We start from the raw sequence: 18,168 nt of genomic DNA, 5'->3' as shown, positions 1-18,168 counted from the left end.
TTAGATGTTTTTCTTGTTTCTTGAGGTAGGATTGTATTGCTATAAACTTCCCTCTTAGAACTGCTTTGGCTGCATCCCATAGGTTTTGAGTTGTGTTTTCATTGTTTTCTTAGAATTGCTTTTGCTGCATCTCATAGATTTTGGAGTACTGTGGTTCCATTTTCATTTGCCTCAAGGTATTGTCCAATTACCTCTTTGATTTTTTCATTGACATATTTTTTTAAAAAGTAGAATGTTCTTTAGTCTCCACGTTTGTTTTTCCTATTTTTTCTTCTTATAATTGATTTCTAGTTTCATACAATTGTGGTTGGGAAAAACGCTTGATATAATTTTCTATCCTGTTAAATTTGTTGAAACTTGTCTTGTAGCCTGACATGTGATCCATTCTGGAGAACTTTTCAAGTGCAACTTTTCAATGTGTATTCTGCTGTTTCTGGATGAAATGTCCTGTAAACCCAGCTGGTCTATTGTGTCATTTATGACCACTGTTTCCTTACTGATTTTCTGTCTGAATTATCTGTCCATTAATGTAACTGATGTGTTAATACTATTATTGTATTGTGGTCAATTTCTCCCTTTATGTCTGTTAATATTTGCTTTATATATTTAGGTGCTCCTATTGCATATATGTTAGAAAGTGTTGTATCTTCTTGTATTGATCCCTTTATCATTATATAATCCCCTTTGTTTTTTTGTTCCAGATTTTATTTTAAAGTCTATTTTGTCTAATATGAGTGCTGCTACCACCATTTTATTGTGCTGTTTTCATGAAATATCTTTTCTCATCCCCTCACTTTCAATCTGTATATGTCTTTTAACTCTGAAATGAGTCTCTACAGGCAGCATACAGATGGGTCTTGATTTTTAACCCAATTACCTGCCCTGTATCTTTTGTTTGGAGCATTTAGCCCATTGACATTTAAAGTGATTATTGATAGGTATATACTTATTGCCATTTTATTACTTGTTTCCTGGTTGTTTCTGTAGTTCTTTTCTACTCCTTTATTTTTAGTTTATTGCCTTGTGGTTTGATGTTTTAGTAGTATCCTGTGTTCCTTTCTCTCTCTCTCTCACATGCTTTTTTTTTTTTCTTCTGTATCTACTGTAGGTTTCTGATTTGTGGTTACTATAAGGCTCATGTATGTTTACCTGTATCTACTTGTTTTAAACTGGTAGTCATTTAGTTCAAATGCATTCTAAAAGATCTACAATTTTACTCCCTTCCTCCATGCTTTGTATTTTTAAAATTTCATATTTTACATCTTTATGCTTATCCCTTCACTTTTTTAATAGTTGATTTTACATTTTTTTTTTTTGTCTTTTAATATTCATGCTAGACTATTTAAGTGGTTGGTCTACAGCCTTTACTATTTTCTTTTACCAGTGGGACTTATGCTTTCCTATAGATTTTTACTTCTTGTTGTAGCCTTTTCTTTTCACTTAGAGAGGACATTTTAGCATTTCTTTTTGGGTAGGTTTAGTATTGATTAACTCTTTTAGTTTTTGCTTGTCTAAGAAGTTTTCTCTCCTTCAATTCTAAATGATAATCTTGCAGGGTAGAGTATCCTGGTTGCAGGTTTTCCCCTTTCAGCACTTTAAATACATCATGCCACTTCCTTTTGAGACAAAAGGAAGTTTCTGCAAAGTTTCTGCAGGAAATCAGCCAATAGTCTTACAGGGGTTCCCTTGTATATAACTGCTTTTCTCTTGCTGCCTTTAGAATTATCTTTTCATCTTTAATTTTTGTCACTTTGATTATAATATGTCTTGGTGTAGCTCTGTTTAGGTTCATCTTGTTTGGAATCCTTTGTGCTTCTTATACCTGGATATATTTCTTTCTTCAGGTTTGGAAAGGTTTCTGCCACAGTTTTATCAAATATACACATTTTTGGCCTCTCTCTTTGTTCTTCTTCTTCTGGGACTCTTGTAGAACAAATCATGAGATCTCTTAAACTCTTTCTTTTTGCAGCTCTGATTACTGATTTCCATTATTCTATTTTCCAGATCACATATGCATTCATCTATATCATCTAGTCTGTTAATTCTTTTCAGTATGTTTTTAATTTCAATTATTGTATTCTTTAGTTCTGGCTGGCTCTTTTTTAAAAATATTTTTTATCTCATTAAAATTTTCACTATGTTTATTTTTCTAATTCAGATTAGCATTCTTATTACTAATTATTTGAACTCTGATACATTATTTGTTTCATTAGTTGTTTTTTTCAAGGATTTTCATATTCTTTCCTTTGAATTAAATTCCTCTGTCTTTTCATTTTGCTTAATCTTCTCTGTATCTATGAAATTAAGCAAAACAGTTACCTGTCTCAAACTTGAAGGGATGTCCTTATGTAGAAGTATCCCTGTGCAATCTTGTGCCCGGTGTCTTTGGTGGGAAAGCTAGGTTCAATGTTGAACATGAGTCACTCTTCCCCATGGTTTGCTGGTAGCTATCACGAGAGTAGGAGGTAGAACTAGAGGTAGAAGAGTTATAGCAAGAGCCAGTTGTGAGCCAGGGCTTCTCCTCAGTTTGACAGCCAACACCACACTGTTTGTGTGGGGGTGGATGGATGGGTCCCAAGTTTCTGGGTCAAAAGCCTTGAGGGTTGGTCTGATCTGGTTACATTCCTTTTGTGTGTGCTCTCCCCACTCCCAGCACTGGCACCCTCACTCAGGGAGGAACAGTGTTGGAGCAAGAGGAGCTGGAGTGGGTGCTTGGCATAAGTTGGGGTGTGGGCTGTGGTAGTCCCAGCACCAATCAGGGTCCTGGACAACTCCTGATCTGCTGCCTTCATAGGCACCAGCAATGTTCAGACGTTATGCTTAGTCTGAGCTGCCTCTTTCCCTCACAACTGCATACTCTTTTCAGGCATGGCAGCCCTCTCCTCAGTGTGGAGCTGCACTGGGAGCAAGAGGGGCTGCAGCAGGTGCTCTGCTCAGGTTGATGTGTATGTTATGCAGCGGTGGGAAACCAGCCAGAGTCCTTGTCAGTTTCAATCTGCTTCTGCCTTTTTTCGGGAGTAAGCAAGTGTGTGCATTCTCTTCCTAAGTGGAGTCTAGGTTTCTCTTTCTTTTTATAGTCCGGCTATCAATCCCACTATTTTTCAAAATATCAGCTAAGGGGAATTGTCCTATTGGTGTCAGACCCCAGGGTGTAGCACTCAGTATGTGGTTCTCACCACTCACTCTCCAGGGAGCATCTCTGAACCTGTGTAATTCTCCCTCTTCTGTGTACCCTCCTAAGGATGCAAATCCTGATCCGATCACTTCTCTTCATTTCTACCCAATTCCGTGTGGATCTTTCTTACAGTGTTGGTTGGATAACAGTCTTTCTGCCAGTCTCCAGTTTGTTTTTAGTGAGAATTTTTCCACATGTAGATGTATTTTTGATGTGTTCACGGGGAGGTAAGCTTTGCATCCTCTTACTCTACCTTCTTGATCTCCCTCCTCTATAAACTTTTATATTTATTAACAAATTGCCTTCCATGGGGCATTAATATTTGGAAGTGCCTAATTCCTCTTGGCATCACCACAGATCATGTCAAAAAACTGTTGCACTCTTGCCAATTTGACAAAATTTATCTCACAGTAGTTTTACTATTATGAGGTTGGTTACCTTTTAATACGTTTAGGAATCACTTTTTTTTTTTATGTGACTTGTCTTTCATACCGTTTGACTATTTTTCTACTTAGCTTTTGTTCTTTTTAATATCTATTTCCACAAGATCCTTATATATGACATTAGTCCATTTTTTTCAAACTGAACTTAATGTATATTTTTCCTCAGACACTAAAATTATATTGGATCATTCCAGTAACTTAAGTTTTTATTAAAGGTGCTATGTATATACAAGAAAAGCTATAGATGTAGACAATCCACCCAGGGATCAATCTATGTCATGGTGGCTGTAGTGAGGCATGCACTTCACCTCAGTTTTGGTTCTCAGAGTGGGATACTGTCAGCCCTGCCATTTGCTTCTGCCTGTATCTGTGTTGTCCCTGGAGGTCTACTGGCAGATTTTCTCCTCTCCAGAAAAATCCTCAGACTCAATACCATCAGGAAACTCTTCACTGCTATAGGTAAGAACTGAGGTGGATAAAGGGGGTGGATGTGGGAAGCTTCCACATCCGCTCAGGGAAGCTTCCTATTCACTCTTTGTTCTTTTGCCCCAGGGGTTCTCTTCCCAGCTGTGCTCTTCACATCTGTTTACTGGGTTAGATCCAGCTTCAGCACCACCATAGCCTTCTTGACAATATCTTCTGCCATCAAAAGCTTCGCCCAATCAGGAGCCCTTGTCAACTTCGTGGATATTGCTCCTCGGTAGGGACCCCTTTGCCTGATCCTCACAGAAGTTCAGTTCAAATCCAGTAATCTGCTCTGACACACACGAGTAAAATGTGACATGTACTATGGGTCATAGGAAATTTCAGCACCAATCCTCATCCAAATAACTCCTGGAAGGGACCCAAAGCTCGTCAACCACTATTAAATTAGTTTTTCCAGATGAAAACAGGAGTCAGTGGCTGTACTCACAGTTCAACTGTGGGAGACTCATGCCAATCTCTTTCTGTTGGGAAATGCAGCAGTTACACAGGACTGGGTCACTGAAAGGACTCATAAACTTCAGAGGGTATGCTTATGTAAGCCTTTAATATAGGTAGAGGATAGCAGGAGAAACATTTACGTCTGATATAGGAAATATCAGAGATGACTGAGACTTCCAAATGTAGCTCCCAGGGACCATCCACGGACAGTTCACAGTCAACAGGACACACTTCATCTTCAGATAATGAACCATCAAATTACATGGGAGATACCTTGGTCTTAGGGGAGCCAATGTCTCATCCAATGAGAGATCTTTTATACCTAAAAACAAGGCTTCTTAGCAGAAGCCAAGAGAACATATAAAGTAGGTGCCAACCATCAATTTGTGCATTTGGTATAAAGAATGTTGACAAGTTAGTACACTTTATACCCCCCTGGAAATCCCAGATCCTGGCACTGGATTATATGCATCACTAGTCAGTACATTTCACTCAGGTTTGACTAAGGACCAACACAGCCCCAGGAATCCCCAGATAAACACAGAGTTGCAACAGATCAGCTGATATGAACTCTATGCTTACACAGGAATATTGCTTTCTCCAGGTACAGTGCCTTACTCAGGGCACTATCACAGATCTTTTCTTACCTGGCAGGAGCCATTTCTCCCACGGTCAATGGATTTTTGATCAGTCAGGTAAGGTAAAATGTTCTGATGATGATGATAGTCACAAGAGTCACCTAGAAAGGTCACCCAGCCTCTCATTCTCATCCTAGGCTTATCTCATGCAGAGAAATCACCACATGTTCAGGGTATGAAGTGAAGGAGAATGCTCCACTGTATGAGTTTATGCTTTATGAGTTGTTAGAAGATGAGTTTCTCATGCTAATCATCAAATTTTCTAGGAATAATCACAGCATTTCTTGTAAAGTATAGAATAGCCAACATTCTGATTTGCCTGGGGCTGAGGGCTTTCCTGGGACGTGAAGCTGTTAATGCTAAAACCTTGAAAGTTCCAGGCAATACGGAAAGAGTTGGTCATCCTGTGTAGGAACCCAACAAATATTTATAGAAAAAATGAGCAAGATGCTGAGTAGATGACAGAGTGAAATAGCAATCTGCACCTTACACATATGTTCACCAGTGGTTAGTATACCAATTCCTCTGCCCAGTATTGCTTACATAGTGTTTTTACACTCATACAACCTTCTGTCCTGGGAAGTGAATTTAAAGTTGTCAGAATAAACAAATTCATCTGATGACAACTTCATATGACTCAGACTTGGTACAGACTTTATGTGAGAAATATGTATATGACATTCACATGACAATCATTCTTTAAGTTTTTTGTGGTTTCTACCAGTAAGCCAGGAAAATGGATAGAGAATAACCAAAGAAAGGGCTTTTTTTTGACATGAAGTCCTTTCTTTGTTTGAAGCTTCAGTTCTCTTCCAGCCCCTAAGAAACCATCAGAAAATGGCTGTTTGAAACAGAAATTCTCAAATTGCCCTTCTTTCCCTTGTTACTCACTTATTCATTCAACAAGTATGCAATGAATATTGGAATGGGCCATGCAATGTTTAAAAGAATAAAACAAAAGTCCCTGCCCTTGTAAGGTCGATATGGTAGGGGAAAAAAACAACAGAAAACTAATAAGCTAAACAAAAACATGATATACTGAATGATGGTAAGTGCTAAGAGAAAAAGTAAGGCAGGAGAGGAGAGCAGGGCATACAAGAGGGGGTGCAGTTACAGTTTAAATGGGGCGGCTGAAAAAGTAAGAATGGGAAGAATGGGAAGTAAGCAAGAATGGGAAGCAAGCACATGGGTGAAACAAATGGCTACTTGAGGGGAGTAACATTCCAGCAGAGGGAAAGGCCTGGGCACCAGAAATTCTAGGAACAACCAGGAATATATAATTTAGGGCAGAGTTGGGGGTGGGGTCAGTGGAATATGGTGCCAGAGCCTTTCTGCAGTAGGATGGACAAGAACAAGGAGACTGTTGATAACTTGTGGTTTCCTGCCTCCAGGATCCAGAGCTTGGTTGGAGAAATGTCTTCTTACTTTCAGCTGCTGTGGGCATATTAGGCCTGATTTTCTACCTCATTTTCGGCCAAGCAGAAGTGCAGGACTGGGCTAAATGCAGACATGCACCCGCTTCTGAGCGAACCGAGTGAGGCCTCAGATGCCAGCGCTTAGTTGTTCACTGTTTGCCCTCATGGACATTCCCCTTTCATACCTGCTTGACTAATTAGCCTTTCACCTTGAACTGGCTTTACTTTCTGTATCTTCTCTGATATACTATGTCATACTGAAAATGCTACCTGGAGATTTTACAAGGGATGGTGAGGGGAAGGTTAGTTATTTAACTCTAAGCTCCTGATAGCATAGGTGTGTCTGAATTTCTATGTGTTCTCCACTCTTTTCACTGTTATTGCAACATATTTGGTAGAGACGAAATACATATTTCTTAAAATGGCACAGAGTTCCTAAAACCCTTGTTAATTTCTTGAGTGATAGGGAAGAGAGGAGAATCTTTTATTATAATATTTGGTCTTAGTCCTTGGTTCCAGACAGAAGAGCTTCTAAGATTCTCGCTAACTCTGGAGTGACCAAGGTGTCTTTGTGGTATACAAATGAGATGACTGGGGGCTGGGGGCTCTAGATAGCTTCAGGATGGGGGTTGGTTGCCAAAAGACCAAGACTTGATTAGAAGGTTGGAACTTTCAGCTGTGCCATCCCACATCTGGGGAGGGGAGAGGGGCTCGAGATTTAGTTATTCATCAAAGGCCAGTGAATTAATCAATTATGCCTACACAATAAAAATCTCTGTAAAAACCCTAACAGTGGGGTTCTGAGGATTTCTGGGATGGTAAACACACAGAGGTTCTGGGAGTGGTGCACCCAGAGAGGGCATGCAAGCCCTGCATCCCTTCCCACAGAGCTTGCCCTATGCATCTTTTCTGTTTGACTATTCCTCAGATGCATCCTTTAGTATATAAACCACTAACAGTAGGTAAACAATTTTCCTGAGTTCTGGGAGTCAGTCTAGCAAATTATCAAATTTGAGGAGGGGCCATGGGGACCCTGAGTTCTGAAAATAAACAGAAGTCTGGGTACCTTGGGCACCCACTATTTTGATTGGTGTCTGAGCAGCCGTTATCAAAATTGAATTAGGTAGGAGCTTGGTGTCCACAGAGAACTGGAGAACTGCTTGGTGTGGAAACCCCACATTTGCTGTGACAGTGTTGTAAACAGAGAAACAATTTTTCTTTAGTTATCCAGATATAAGCTAGAGAGGCTAGAGGACAATTTCTTACCAAAGCAAAAGAGGACGCCAGAACCATGGGGAGTGAAGACTGAGAATCACAATAGGACTTGTATCCAAACATCCAGAAGATGAATCCTGAGCACTACTATCAAAAGAAATCCCCAAACAATGGAAGCCACAGTATATACATCCAAAGTCCTGGACCAGGAAGACAGAGCAGGGGATTAAGTTAGGAGGGATACAGGGACATTCTGAGGCTTGGCCTGGATAGGATGCCCAGGTGAAAAGTGTCAAAGCAGAATGGACATTAAAGACTGAATCCATTTTAGGATACTCCCAGGTGGTGCAGTGGTAAAAAATCTGCCTACCAATGCAGGAGATGCAAGAGATGCAGGTTCGATCCCAGGATTAAGAGGATCCCCTGGAGTAGGAAATGGCAAGCTACTCCAGTATTCTGGCCTAGAAAATCCCATGGACATAGGAGCCTAGTGAGCTACAGGCCATTGGGCCACAAAAAATCAGACTCGACTGAGCATGCACCCACACACTCACTCTCTCTCTCTCTCTCACACACACACACACACATACATGACTGTCACTTTGCTGTGCACCTATAAATATCATAACATTGTTAATCAGGTATACTCCAATACAAAACAAAAAGTTTTTTAAAAATGACTGAATCATTTTAAGAAACATACCTGCAATGAATGAGGTGGGGTAGTAGACTTCAACTATTTCAGACAACTTGCTTTCTATGGAGGCTAGCTATGGAATCAGAAACTCCTCTTAATACTCCAGTGCTGGGGTGCTCTCCAGGGTCAGCTCTTTCCCTCTTTCTGGCCATCATGACCTCTGCCTCACATGGTGCTTGCAGCACTATGCAGATCCCTTGAATCTTGGCGAACAAACATTGTCCAGTTTCTCCCCTATTCCTTCAAACACCTGTTCATGCCGCCACTCCTGTCTCTGATGTCCTTGCTCTGCTCCTATGCTGGAATTCTACCTGCCTTCGGAGGGCCTCATTTAATATTCACCTGTTAACATGTCTTCCAAAAATGAGTACAATTCCTGTGCTGGCTTGACTCCATCCCAAATATCTGGACAGTGTATGTGGTATATCTGCTTTCATTAATCCCTCATGTGGGCAACATGAACACTAAATAAATATTCATCAACACATAACATGGAGCAATGGCAGAGATCAAAACCAGATATAGCTTCAACTGCTCAGGAGGGTGGATGACTTTGAATCAAAATACCACTCAAATGAATGTGCGATGTCTGTGGAATGAAATCATGAGAGGTATACCAGGCTATGAGAGTGAATGATAAAGGCATATGCATGCATCTGAAGATGAGGAAGGGCCCCCATAACAAAGTTTCAATTTTTTGCTAGGATCTGAAGAACAATAGTTAATTGATACAGAAGGTGGATGGAGAGAAATATGGTATAAAATAAGAAAAGACTGGTGGTAGGAGGGAGCTGGGAAGGCCCACCAAGTGGTTTTATTCTATGTTGCCTCCTATTTGGAAGGGGAAAGAGAAAGGTCTAAAGTGCTTTTGTCGGACAAGAGGACCAAAAAGTAGTGACACACCCTGCAGGTAGCCAGGCAAAGTGACCACCTCCCACAGAGTGATGCCAGTGTAACACAGTATTCCACAGCTGCTTCATTTATGACAGTTCCCTCTGCCTAGTATGACTGTAAATTTTTACGGTTTAGGAACCATGACATACACTATTTTGTAATATCTTTAACACAGAAGATATTAGCATCTTGTACACAGTAAGTGCTAATAAACTTGTGCGTGCATGTGTGTGTGTGTGTGTGTGTATAAAATACTTGTTGAATCCCTATATGAGTCAACAATGAAATGGCTTTGGGGTGATATGAGACATAAGTTAGGAAAGAAATGAAGGGGAAAAAAGGATCCTATTTTGATCCAATTTTTCTTTAACTCCCTTTGTTTTACAAAACAGAATCACTTATACCCGTGGACTCTTCCTTATCTCATCTGATATTAAGATATTGAGAGACTAGGTCTGCTCCATTCCATAGCTACCACACAGTCAACTCCAGGCTCTCATCGGTGATGGTGAAGATGTTTGCCATCAGGGCACAGAGTTTCTTGTTTATTTATGAGCCAACCGTGTCTGCCTTTATTCACCTCTTTTCCTTCTCTAGGCCCTTTTATTTCTTTCTAATCTGTCACTTTTAGTTGCTTCTGAAAACAAGTGATTTCTCCCTGGGCCTGACTTATACTGGGTTGGCAAAAGGGTTTGTTCATTCAATACGTTATTCAATAAAGTTCTTGGTGAAAATGAAAAAAAAAAAAGTGTCTTTTATTTTTACTTAACACTGGACAAACTTTTTGGCCAGCCTAATAGTTTTGTCCCTTACTTTAAGGCTGTCCTTAAGTACAGAAATTTTCTTCAATTTTCCAGTAGCCCATACATCTAGGACATGGAGGAGTAAGAGCTGCAAATTGTGGAAAAGCTCTTTCACAAAGTCTTAGAATAAAATCTTATCTTCTTGTGCTTGTTTTTGGTTTATTTCACTATCTTTTATAAAGCAATTAATGCAGAGTAGAAGACAAATAAATCTGAGTTTAAATTTTAGATGTGTTATAAACAATACATGGACAAAAGAGATGGCCACAGTGTGTGCATGGTGGCAGGAGGTGGGGGTGGGGACTGGCTTCCTTGGAATCTCCATGCCATCTTCCTCCTTGGGTTGGTGACTGGAAGTTGATGACCCTCAGTTCCAACTCAGGTGCTGGTCCCTCTCCCCTACAATAAGGAGTTTAGTCTCAGGCTCTCTAAATACTCTGTTTTACACTAAGTTGTGTAGAGAAAGCAAAAAGCACACACAATGTCACTGCTAAGTTCTGATATCCAGTGGATATAAGAAAGTTTTATATAACAGTTTGAAGGAATAGTCCCGCTTAGTATATTTTTTCAAGTTGTTTGCTTTGTCCGAATTACAGGTTATCCTAGGTATTTGTTACACTCTCTCCTCTTGACTTAAAAATGGTGCAGTTTTGTCTTCCTTCCTTGTCCCTACTCTCACAAGTTTCCATGTCAATATCTTGCTAGGTCCAGGCATGTGGTATGAAGTCACTCACCATCTGCTCTAGACCTATGCTGTAACTTGAAAACAAAGACACTGCACACTCTTGGGGTCTGGGATGCAGGTAGTCTAATATTGCTTCCCTCCCTAATAAGAACACATTTTATCCATAGCATTCACAAGGCACACTTTTTGTATTTGACCAAATTCCCATTCTCTGTAACTAATATTATTACAAAGAAAATGACAATGAAACTTCTTTGACCCTCCACCAACCACATACACTGGTCCCACTCAGAAACATCCCAGTCCTTTCAAAGAGCAAGCTACCAAAACCTGTGGCAACTGCAACAGTGCTGTCCGGAAAACTGGACGGAAACTCAGTTTCATCTGGCTAGCAGGTGTCCAGATTAATTCATCTGCTGTAATGTTTTCCAAAACCCAAAAAAGGAAAGTGGCCAAGGTGCTTGCTTTGGGTATCAATCAGGGAGCCTCTCTGGGCAACATGAGGAAGGCACACTTGAAACATGGCCATTCATACAAGTAGACATTTTCTGGGTTTCCCAGTAGAAACAGTTACTCTGCCTAATAATGCTCAGTAAGTACCCCACATGTGTTTCTACATGTTAGCTGAATATAAATATTTCTTTAAGGTAGGCAATCTTGATGCATTTTTCCCACAGCAGGGAAAATGCTATGTAACACAGGTATTTCACCTATGACTGAGAAAAAAGTTTGTATCCCTCACCAAAATGTCACTCCTTTAAGTGCCCATAGTCCATTGGAAGAAATAAAGGTTTCTCTTGTTTTCTCTTTTCTGGGATGGCCTATATTTGGCCAAATGTATGGTGGCTAATTCTCTAAGAGGGTGTATAACAATGTTATATTGAAGACTAGCTATAGATGGCCATGTACAATAGCTATACAATTCCAAGTGAGGTGTTAGGGTACCTTATGGATATTATTCAGGATATGCTTTTTAAAAAATCCATATGGTTCTAAGACCATTTAGGATTAGATAAAAGTAAAAACCTTGTGAGCATGGAGTTGGAGAAAGGCTGAGTAAAGATTTTAAAACGTATGTTTTCCCCCTAAGATCAAGAACAAGACAAAAGCATCCACTCTTGCCACTTCTATTCAATACCCCATTAGAACCTATTAGGTTCTAGACAGGGCATGTAGGCAAGAAAATGAAATAAAAGGCAGGGTCTTCCTTTAGAAGGCAGTGGTAAAAAATCGGCCTGCCAGTGAAGGAGACACAGGTTTTATCCCTGATCAGGGAAGATCCCACATGTCATGGAGCAATTACGCCTGTGTGATACAACGCTGTTCTAGAGTCTGGGAGCCGCAACTGCTGAAGCCTGAGCACCCTAGAGCCCATGCTGTACCACAAGAGCCACTATGAGAAGCCCGTACGACACAGCCAGAGAGTAGCCCCCACTAACCACAACTACAGAAAAGCTCATGTAGCAACGAAGACCCAGCACAGCTAAAAATAAATAAATAAAATCATTTAAAAAAGAAATAAAAGGCATCTAAGTTATAAGAGAAGAAATCAGACTATATTCACAGATGGCGTAATCCTCTATATAGAAATTGTAAGGAATCACTAAACTGTTTGAACTAATAAATGAGTTCAGCAAAGTTTTGGGGTATAAGATCAATACACATAAAACAGTCATGTTTCTACAGGCTTGCAACAAACAATCCAAAAATTAAAACTAATTTCATTTACAGTAGCATAAAAAGAATACATTTAGGAATAAATTTAGCAAAAGAAATGTAAGATTTATACTCAAAAAGTAAAAAATTTTGTTGAAAGAAATGAGAGAAGATTTAAATGAATAAAAAAAATTGACGTTTATGGATTGGAAGACTTCAATACTGGTAAAATGGAAAAACTCCTCAAACTGATCCACAGATTTAACGCAATTTCTATCAGAATTCCAGCACTGTCTCTGTGGAAATTGACAAAGTGATTCCAAAATGGATACAGAATTGTAAGGGATCCAGAATAGCCAAAACAATCTTTAAAAAGAAGAATAAAGTTGGAGGACTCACACTTCAAAACTCTCCACAAAGCAAAAGTAATCAACACAAGAGTTGTACTAGCATAAGGATAGACACATAGACCAGTGGAATAGAATTCAGAGTCTAGAAATAAACCAATGTGTCCATGATCAACTAATTTTTGACAAGGATGCCAAGACCATTCAGTGGGGAAAGAATAGTCTTTAACAAATTGTCCTGGGACAACTGGATAGCTACATTCTAAAGAATGAATTTGTATCCCTAGGTTCACATCATTTACAAAAATTAAAATAGATCAAAATAGATCACAGATCTAAATGTAGGAGCTAAAACAATACAATTCTTAGAAGGGAACATAGAGATAAATCTTCACCACCTCAGAGTTGGCAATGGCTTCTTAGATATATAACATCAAAGGCATAAGCAGCAAAAGAAAAAATAGATAAAGTAGACTTCCTATATATTGAAAACTTCTGTGTGGCCAAGGGACACTGTCAAGAAAGCAAAAAAACAGCTTCAGAATGGGAGAAACTATTTGCAAATCACAGATCTGATAAAGATCTAGTATCTAGAATATATAAACTCAACAGTAAAAGACAATTCAATTGAAACATGAGCAGGACTTGAATAAATATTTTTTCAAAGAAGATATAAAAACGACTGATAATGCAATGAAAAGATGCTTACCATCATTAATCACTGTTTAGTTGTCAGTGAAGTCCAACTCTTTTGCAACTCCGTGAACTATAGCCCGTCAGACCCCTCTGTCCATGGGATTTCCCAGGCAAGAATACTGGAGTGGGTTGCCACTTCCTTCTCCAGGGGATCTTCCCAACCCAGGGATCAAACCTGGGTCTCCTGGATTGGCAGGCAGATTCTTTACCAGTGAGCCACCTGGGAAGCCCCATTAATCATTAGGAAAATGCAAACCAAATCCACTTCAAACCCAGTAAGATGAATATAGTAAAACAAAAAGAAAATAGGAAACAACAAATGCAAGGATGCAGAAAATTGGAACCTTCAGACATTGCTGATGGAAGAGTTAAACAGTATCTCTACGATGGAAAACAGTAAGGTGGCAAAGACAAGTATGACAACACACCATGAATGAAATTCTGAGAGCTCTGTGTAACATACTTCCTGATTCATTTAGTTGCTACTGCCAAAATTTAGGTCCCATCCTAAGATTCTTCTCTCTCCTGCAGTCCATAATCTCCCTGCCATGTCTGCTTAGCTCTGCCTCCGGAGTCTGCATCTAACTGCTTCTCACCATTTCTTCTGCCTCCATCCTAGTCCACCATCCACCACCATCCTCCATCCACCAGCATCTTTGGCAATGAACTTCTGAAACAGCCTCAATCTGGTCTCCGTGCCTCCACTCGTTTCCCTAGAGACCTTTTCCTAGAAGGCAGCCAGAGGATCTCTATAAAGCATTAATCAGGCAAGTCATTCCCCTCCTCAAAAGCATTTAATTGATTCAATTATAAACAGAATTAAATTCAAACCAAGTCCTTCACATGATCTGCAAGCACTACAGGATCTAGCTTTTAACTAATTTCAAATCTCATTTCCTATCACTCACTAGATTCCAGCCCCATCACATCCTTGTTCTCCCTGTTAGGCAGACTCAGTTCACTCCCACCTCTGGGTTGTTTCCTTGCTTATTTTTGATACTTGAAGCACTCTTTTCCCTGATTGTCATGAGGCTCTTCTCATTACTGAACACAAATGTCACCTCCTGGACCTCTAGCTAAAGCAACTTTCCTGGACACTGCCATGCTACCCTCTTTCATGTTTTATATGGTCTATTAATTAGGACCTGGAATTGTCTTAACTTTCAGAATACATATATCATTCATCTTCTCTCCCCTTTCCACCCCCAAAACACACACCTCACCACACACAACACAATGTAAAGCTCTTTTAGAATTAGAACTCCTGATGATGTAGCTGACTTCTCAGTACTTATAAAAATGCTGTAAAAATTTGTTATCTGGTTGAATATTAGAAAGCAGGGGCTTTTAATCTCAGATCTGTGAACTTTATAGAAAAAGTTACATCTTTATATCCCCAACCTCTGGTTGAAATTCAACATTTCTATCTATTATGAATGTAACAAACCACAGTAATAGCAGTATTGATGACTGATACCATATGAAATCATATATTTTCTTATGATATTACAGTAATTAATATCTCAATATCTCAATATATCTCAAAATACATTGTTTTGCTCAACACTATTTTGAAATTATAGTAGCTCTATTAGGCCTGTAGTTCTCATTATTTAATGAATTAATAAAGGAGCATATATATGATCATAAACATGCTTTTAAATATCTTTGATGACTTTCAACATAACCATTCTCCTTTGGAGTTCTCTGCATTATATTCTGAATTGAGGCCCATCACAAAAAAGTTAAGGAGCCTTGCTCTAAAGGACTTCATAGGCAGAATGTATGTCCCTTTACACAACTATTATATCTGGAACCCACTGAAATACACTCAAAGATGCAAAATCAAAAAATTGTAAAGACTGGAGAACTACATCATACTCCAAATAACAAAGACTATTTGCTAAATTCAAAACAATGAGGGAGATTTGCTAAATTCAAAACAATGAGAACCAAATGAAAAAGTGACATCGGAAATCAACTCACAGAGGTATACCAGACTGAAAAGGTAGGTGCATTCCTCTGGAAGTAAGAGAGGGTAACGCCCAGGGCCTGGGGCTGCTATATCCTTCCACCAGGAGGAAGTGCATCTAGGAACCAGATAGACCCTTGCAATTGTGGCATCCCATGCCCTTTAGCAGTGGCTTCTGGGTTGGAAGAGAAACACGTGGCTGTGACTCAGCTCTTTCTTCTTTTCCCTCGGTTTCTTAAATGAAGATGGGAAGTGGAGATTGACCAACTTTGCAACAGTGTGTCAGTTTGACCGAGAAATACTGCCGATTCCAGAGATACAACCCCCATACACTGCCTAAAGCTGACAGCCCTTAAGACGTAGGTGAGGAAAGAAACAACAGTAGCACGTCAAAACAGAAGGCAAGGCTGAGGAAAATGTCTCCAGAACTATCACATTACCAGGGCTTGCGTTCCCTGAGCTGTCTTAGGGTCTTGCCTAGGGTCTGAAAAGCAGATTTCAACTCCTGGCTCTCCAGCAGCAGCCTGATGGGAAGATGGAAACAGCGACCAGGGAAACAGGAATATTGAAGAAATTCTATCCACAACATTTGTTGTTTGAGGAATTACAATCTCTGGGAGAATAGATCCTCTCCAGGGAAAAGTAATTAGAAAAGTCGAGTATGTTAGATATTTTGGAAGGGGAAAGAAGGCAGAAAAAGAATATGGCAAGGTAAGGGGAAATGACCACATTTTCAAAGAAGATTTAATTAGAGTATAAACACAACCCAAACTTACAATATTTCATAAAACTTCCAAATTAGTAGAGGCAGGCAAGGGAGCAGGAAGAAAAGGAGGACAGAGAGAATATAAAATGACAGAAAATGAAGTCTATTTCTAATTGAAATGAATGCAGTTGGAACTCAGCTAACATAGGAGACAACATTCGGAATGGGTGAAATCATTGAACCCAACTATATATCCTTTTACGAAACACATATAAATGAAATGACTCAGAAAGGTGGAATTTAAAGGCTATGAAAAAGTGTTCCCGGGAATCTAAAACAAGCACAAATGTACAAAATTTGAGGTTGCAATATCAATATCAGAAAGTCAGTTAAGAGTAAATATCATAAAATGGAAAAGGCTTTATAAAATTGAAATTAACTTGTCAAAGTATTTTGGAAATTGTAATATAATCTCAGAATATTCAATAATGACTGCTTGGACATAAACAGAAATAAGTAGAAATAACCATAATGGAAAACTCTTATAACGTTTAGTATTTAATACGTCAAATATATGCAAACAAGTAAGATTTATAGGGTCTGAGCAGTGTGATTGTTTTCATAGCTGTGCCCACTCTGTACCTTGGAAACAGAAGAGGAACTTTTGCTAATGCCTATGAAATATATCCTAGTGCTGTATGTGCTTATTCATAACAATGACCTCAGTAATTCCTATATTAAAATATTTGTATGAGATCCCATATTTTTCAACTGCTAGTTATATTCCATTCACCTACAAAATGTATTAACAAAGATGCCACTGATAGACATGTTTAATTCCAGATCCAAATTTTTGCCATTTCTAATCAGCAATCTTGAGCATAAATGCATCTTGGTGAATTTTTGTGAGTGCACCATTTATGGAAATTTCTTGGTGCTAGCAAGCTGAGTCAAGTTAATATTGGATTAATAATGATCAAATTTTCCTCCAACCATCATTTGGATCATTTCAATAATTTTGCTAACTAAATACCTTTCAATAAATTTGCTAACTAGTTATTGCCATTCAACATGAAAAAATATTTCTGTATTAATAAGTTAGTCAGGAAACTTACTACATGCACTTATTTTTTCTGTAGTTTTCTAGCCGCCCCAGTTACATTTTCTAGGTAAACAATTGTATCATCAACTCATAATGGTAATTTTACCCTTTTCCAATGTGGATTCCTTTTCTTTCAGTTTCTCTCAACTTCTCTCTTAAGTGAAAACCTTGTACATCAACCAAGATGTGGGAGTAGAAAAACCTTACCTCCTCTTACAAGCACATCAAAATCACTACTTGCCGAATAATCATCTATGAGAAAGACTGAAACCTATCAGAAAAAGATCTACAACTAAAGGCAGAAAGAAGAACCAAAATGAGATACGTAGGAGGGGCAGACTCACTATATAATCAAGTCCCATCACCGCAGGTGGGCTAACCACAAATTGGAAAATAATTATAGTCAGAGGTTTCCCTAAGGAGTGTTTCTGAGCCCCACATTGGGCTCCCCAGCCTAGGGGTCCTGCACCAGAAGACAAGCCTCTCTTCATCTGTGATGTATACATGTGCATTCTGGCCAGAGCCCCTTTACCAGTCTCTGTCATGATAGTTTCTTCAGGGAGAGAAAGAGGAGACCTTGGGGAAGACCTGGGACAACTTTGAATGAGTAAAGCAGTTAGGCTGTGCCTTGCAGAAGCTCACCATCTCCAAGGAGAGCTCTACCACAAGTGCCCACAGGGGCACACCTGTTTCCTGTGTGCCATGCTTTCTGGGTTCCCTGTGGACAGGGCCTCAGCCACCACTTCAACATGAGTCTCAGATAGTATATAAATATGTCCAGGTAATTCAAGTGGTTTAAT

General features: G+C 39.3%; 2 protein-coding genes across 17 annotated transcripts in view; one reads left to right on the top strand and one right to left on the bottom strand.

Annotated features, from left to right (window-relative positions):
- Positions 1–7,385, top strand: part of LOC147347581 (putative small intestine urate exporter) — a 34,142-nt gene extending 26,757 nt beyond the window's left edge. For both annotated transcript variants that reach the window (XM_086369976.1, XM_086369975.1), the window contains 4 exons: positions 3,945–4,077; positions 4,171–4,318; positions 5,147–5,237; positions 6,572–7,385. In XM_086369976.1, the coding sequence (XP_086226102.1) occupies positions 3,945–4,077; positions 4,171–4,318; positions 5,147–5,237; positions 6,572–6,718 (519 nt within the window). In that variant the 3' untranslated portion in view covers positions 6,719–7,385. The remainder of the gene's footprint in view (positions 1–3,944; positions 4,078–4,170; positions 4,319–5,146; positions 5,238–6,571) is intronic.
- Positions 1–18,168, bottom strand: part of SLC17A1 (solute carrier family 17 member 1) — a 249,724-nt gene that overhangs the window by 185,457 nt on the left and 46,099 nt on the right. For 4 of the 15 annotated variants that reach the window (XM_086369969.1, XM_086369960.1, XM_086369970.1 and 1 more), the window contains one exon: positions 4,630–4,879. The exons of 5 other annotated variants lie outside the window; for them this stretch is intronic. The gene's annotated coding sequence lies outside the window, so the exon portion shown is untranslated. Of the gene's footprint in view, positions 1–4,629; positions 4,880–10,480; positions 10,604–12,451; positions 13,406–16,065; positions 16,085–18,168 lie in introns of those variants that run through there. 6 more of the 15 variants (XR_015152319.1, XM_086369961.1, XM_086369971.1 and 3 more) reach the window with 4 other exon arrangements.

Source organism: Bos grunniens, chromosome 23 (assembly GCF_055505025.1).
Source record: "Bos grunniens cultivar Pamir isolate PY7600 chromosome 23, Bosgru_T2T1.0, whole genome shotgun sequence".
Taxonomy (NCBI): Eukaryota; Metazoa; Chordata; class Mammalia; order Artiodactyla; family Bovidae; genus Bos; species Bos grunniens.
The sequence above is the reverse complement of the archived record's forward strand: the minus strand, read 5'-3'. Positions and strand labels throughout refer to the sequence as shown.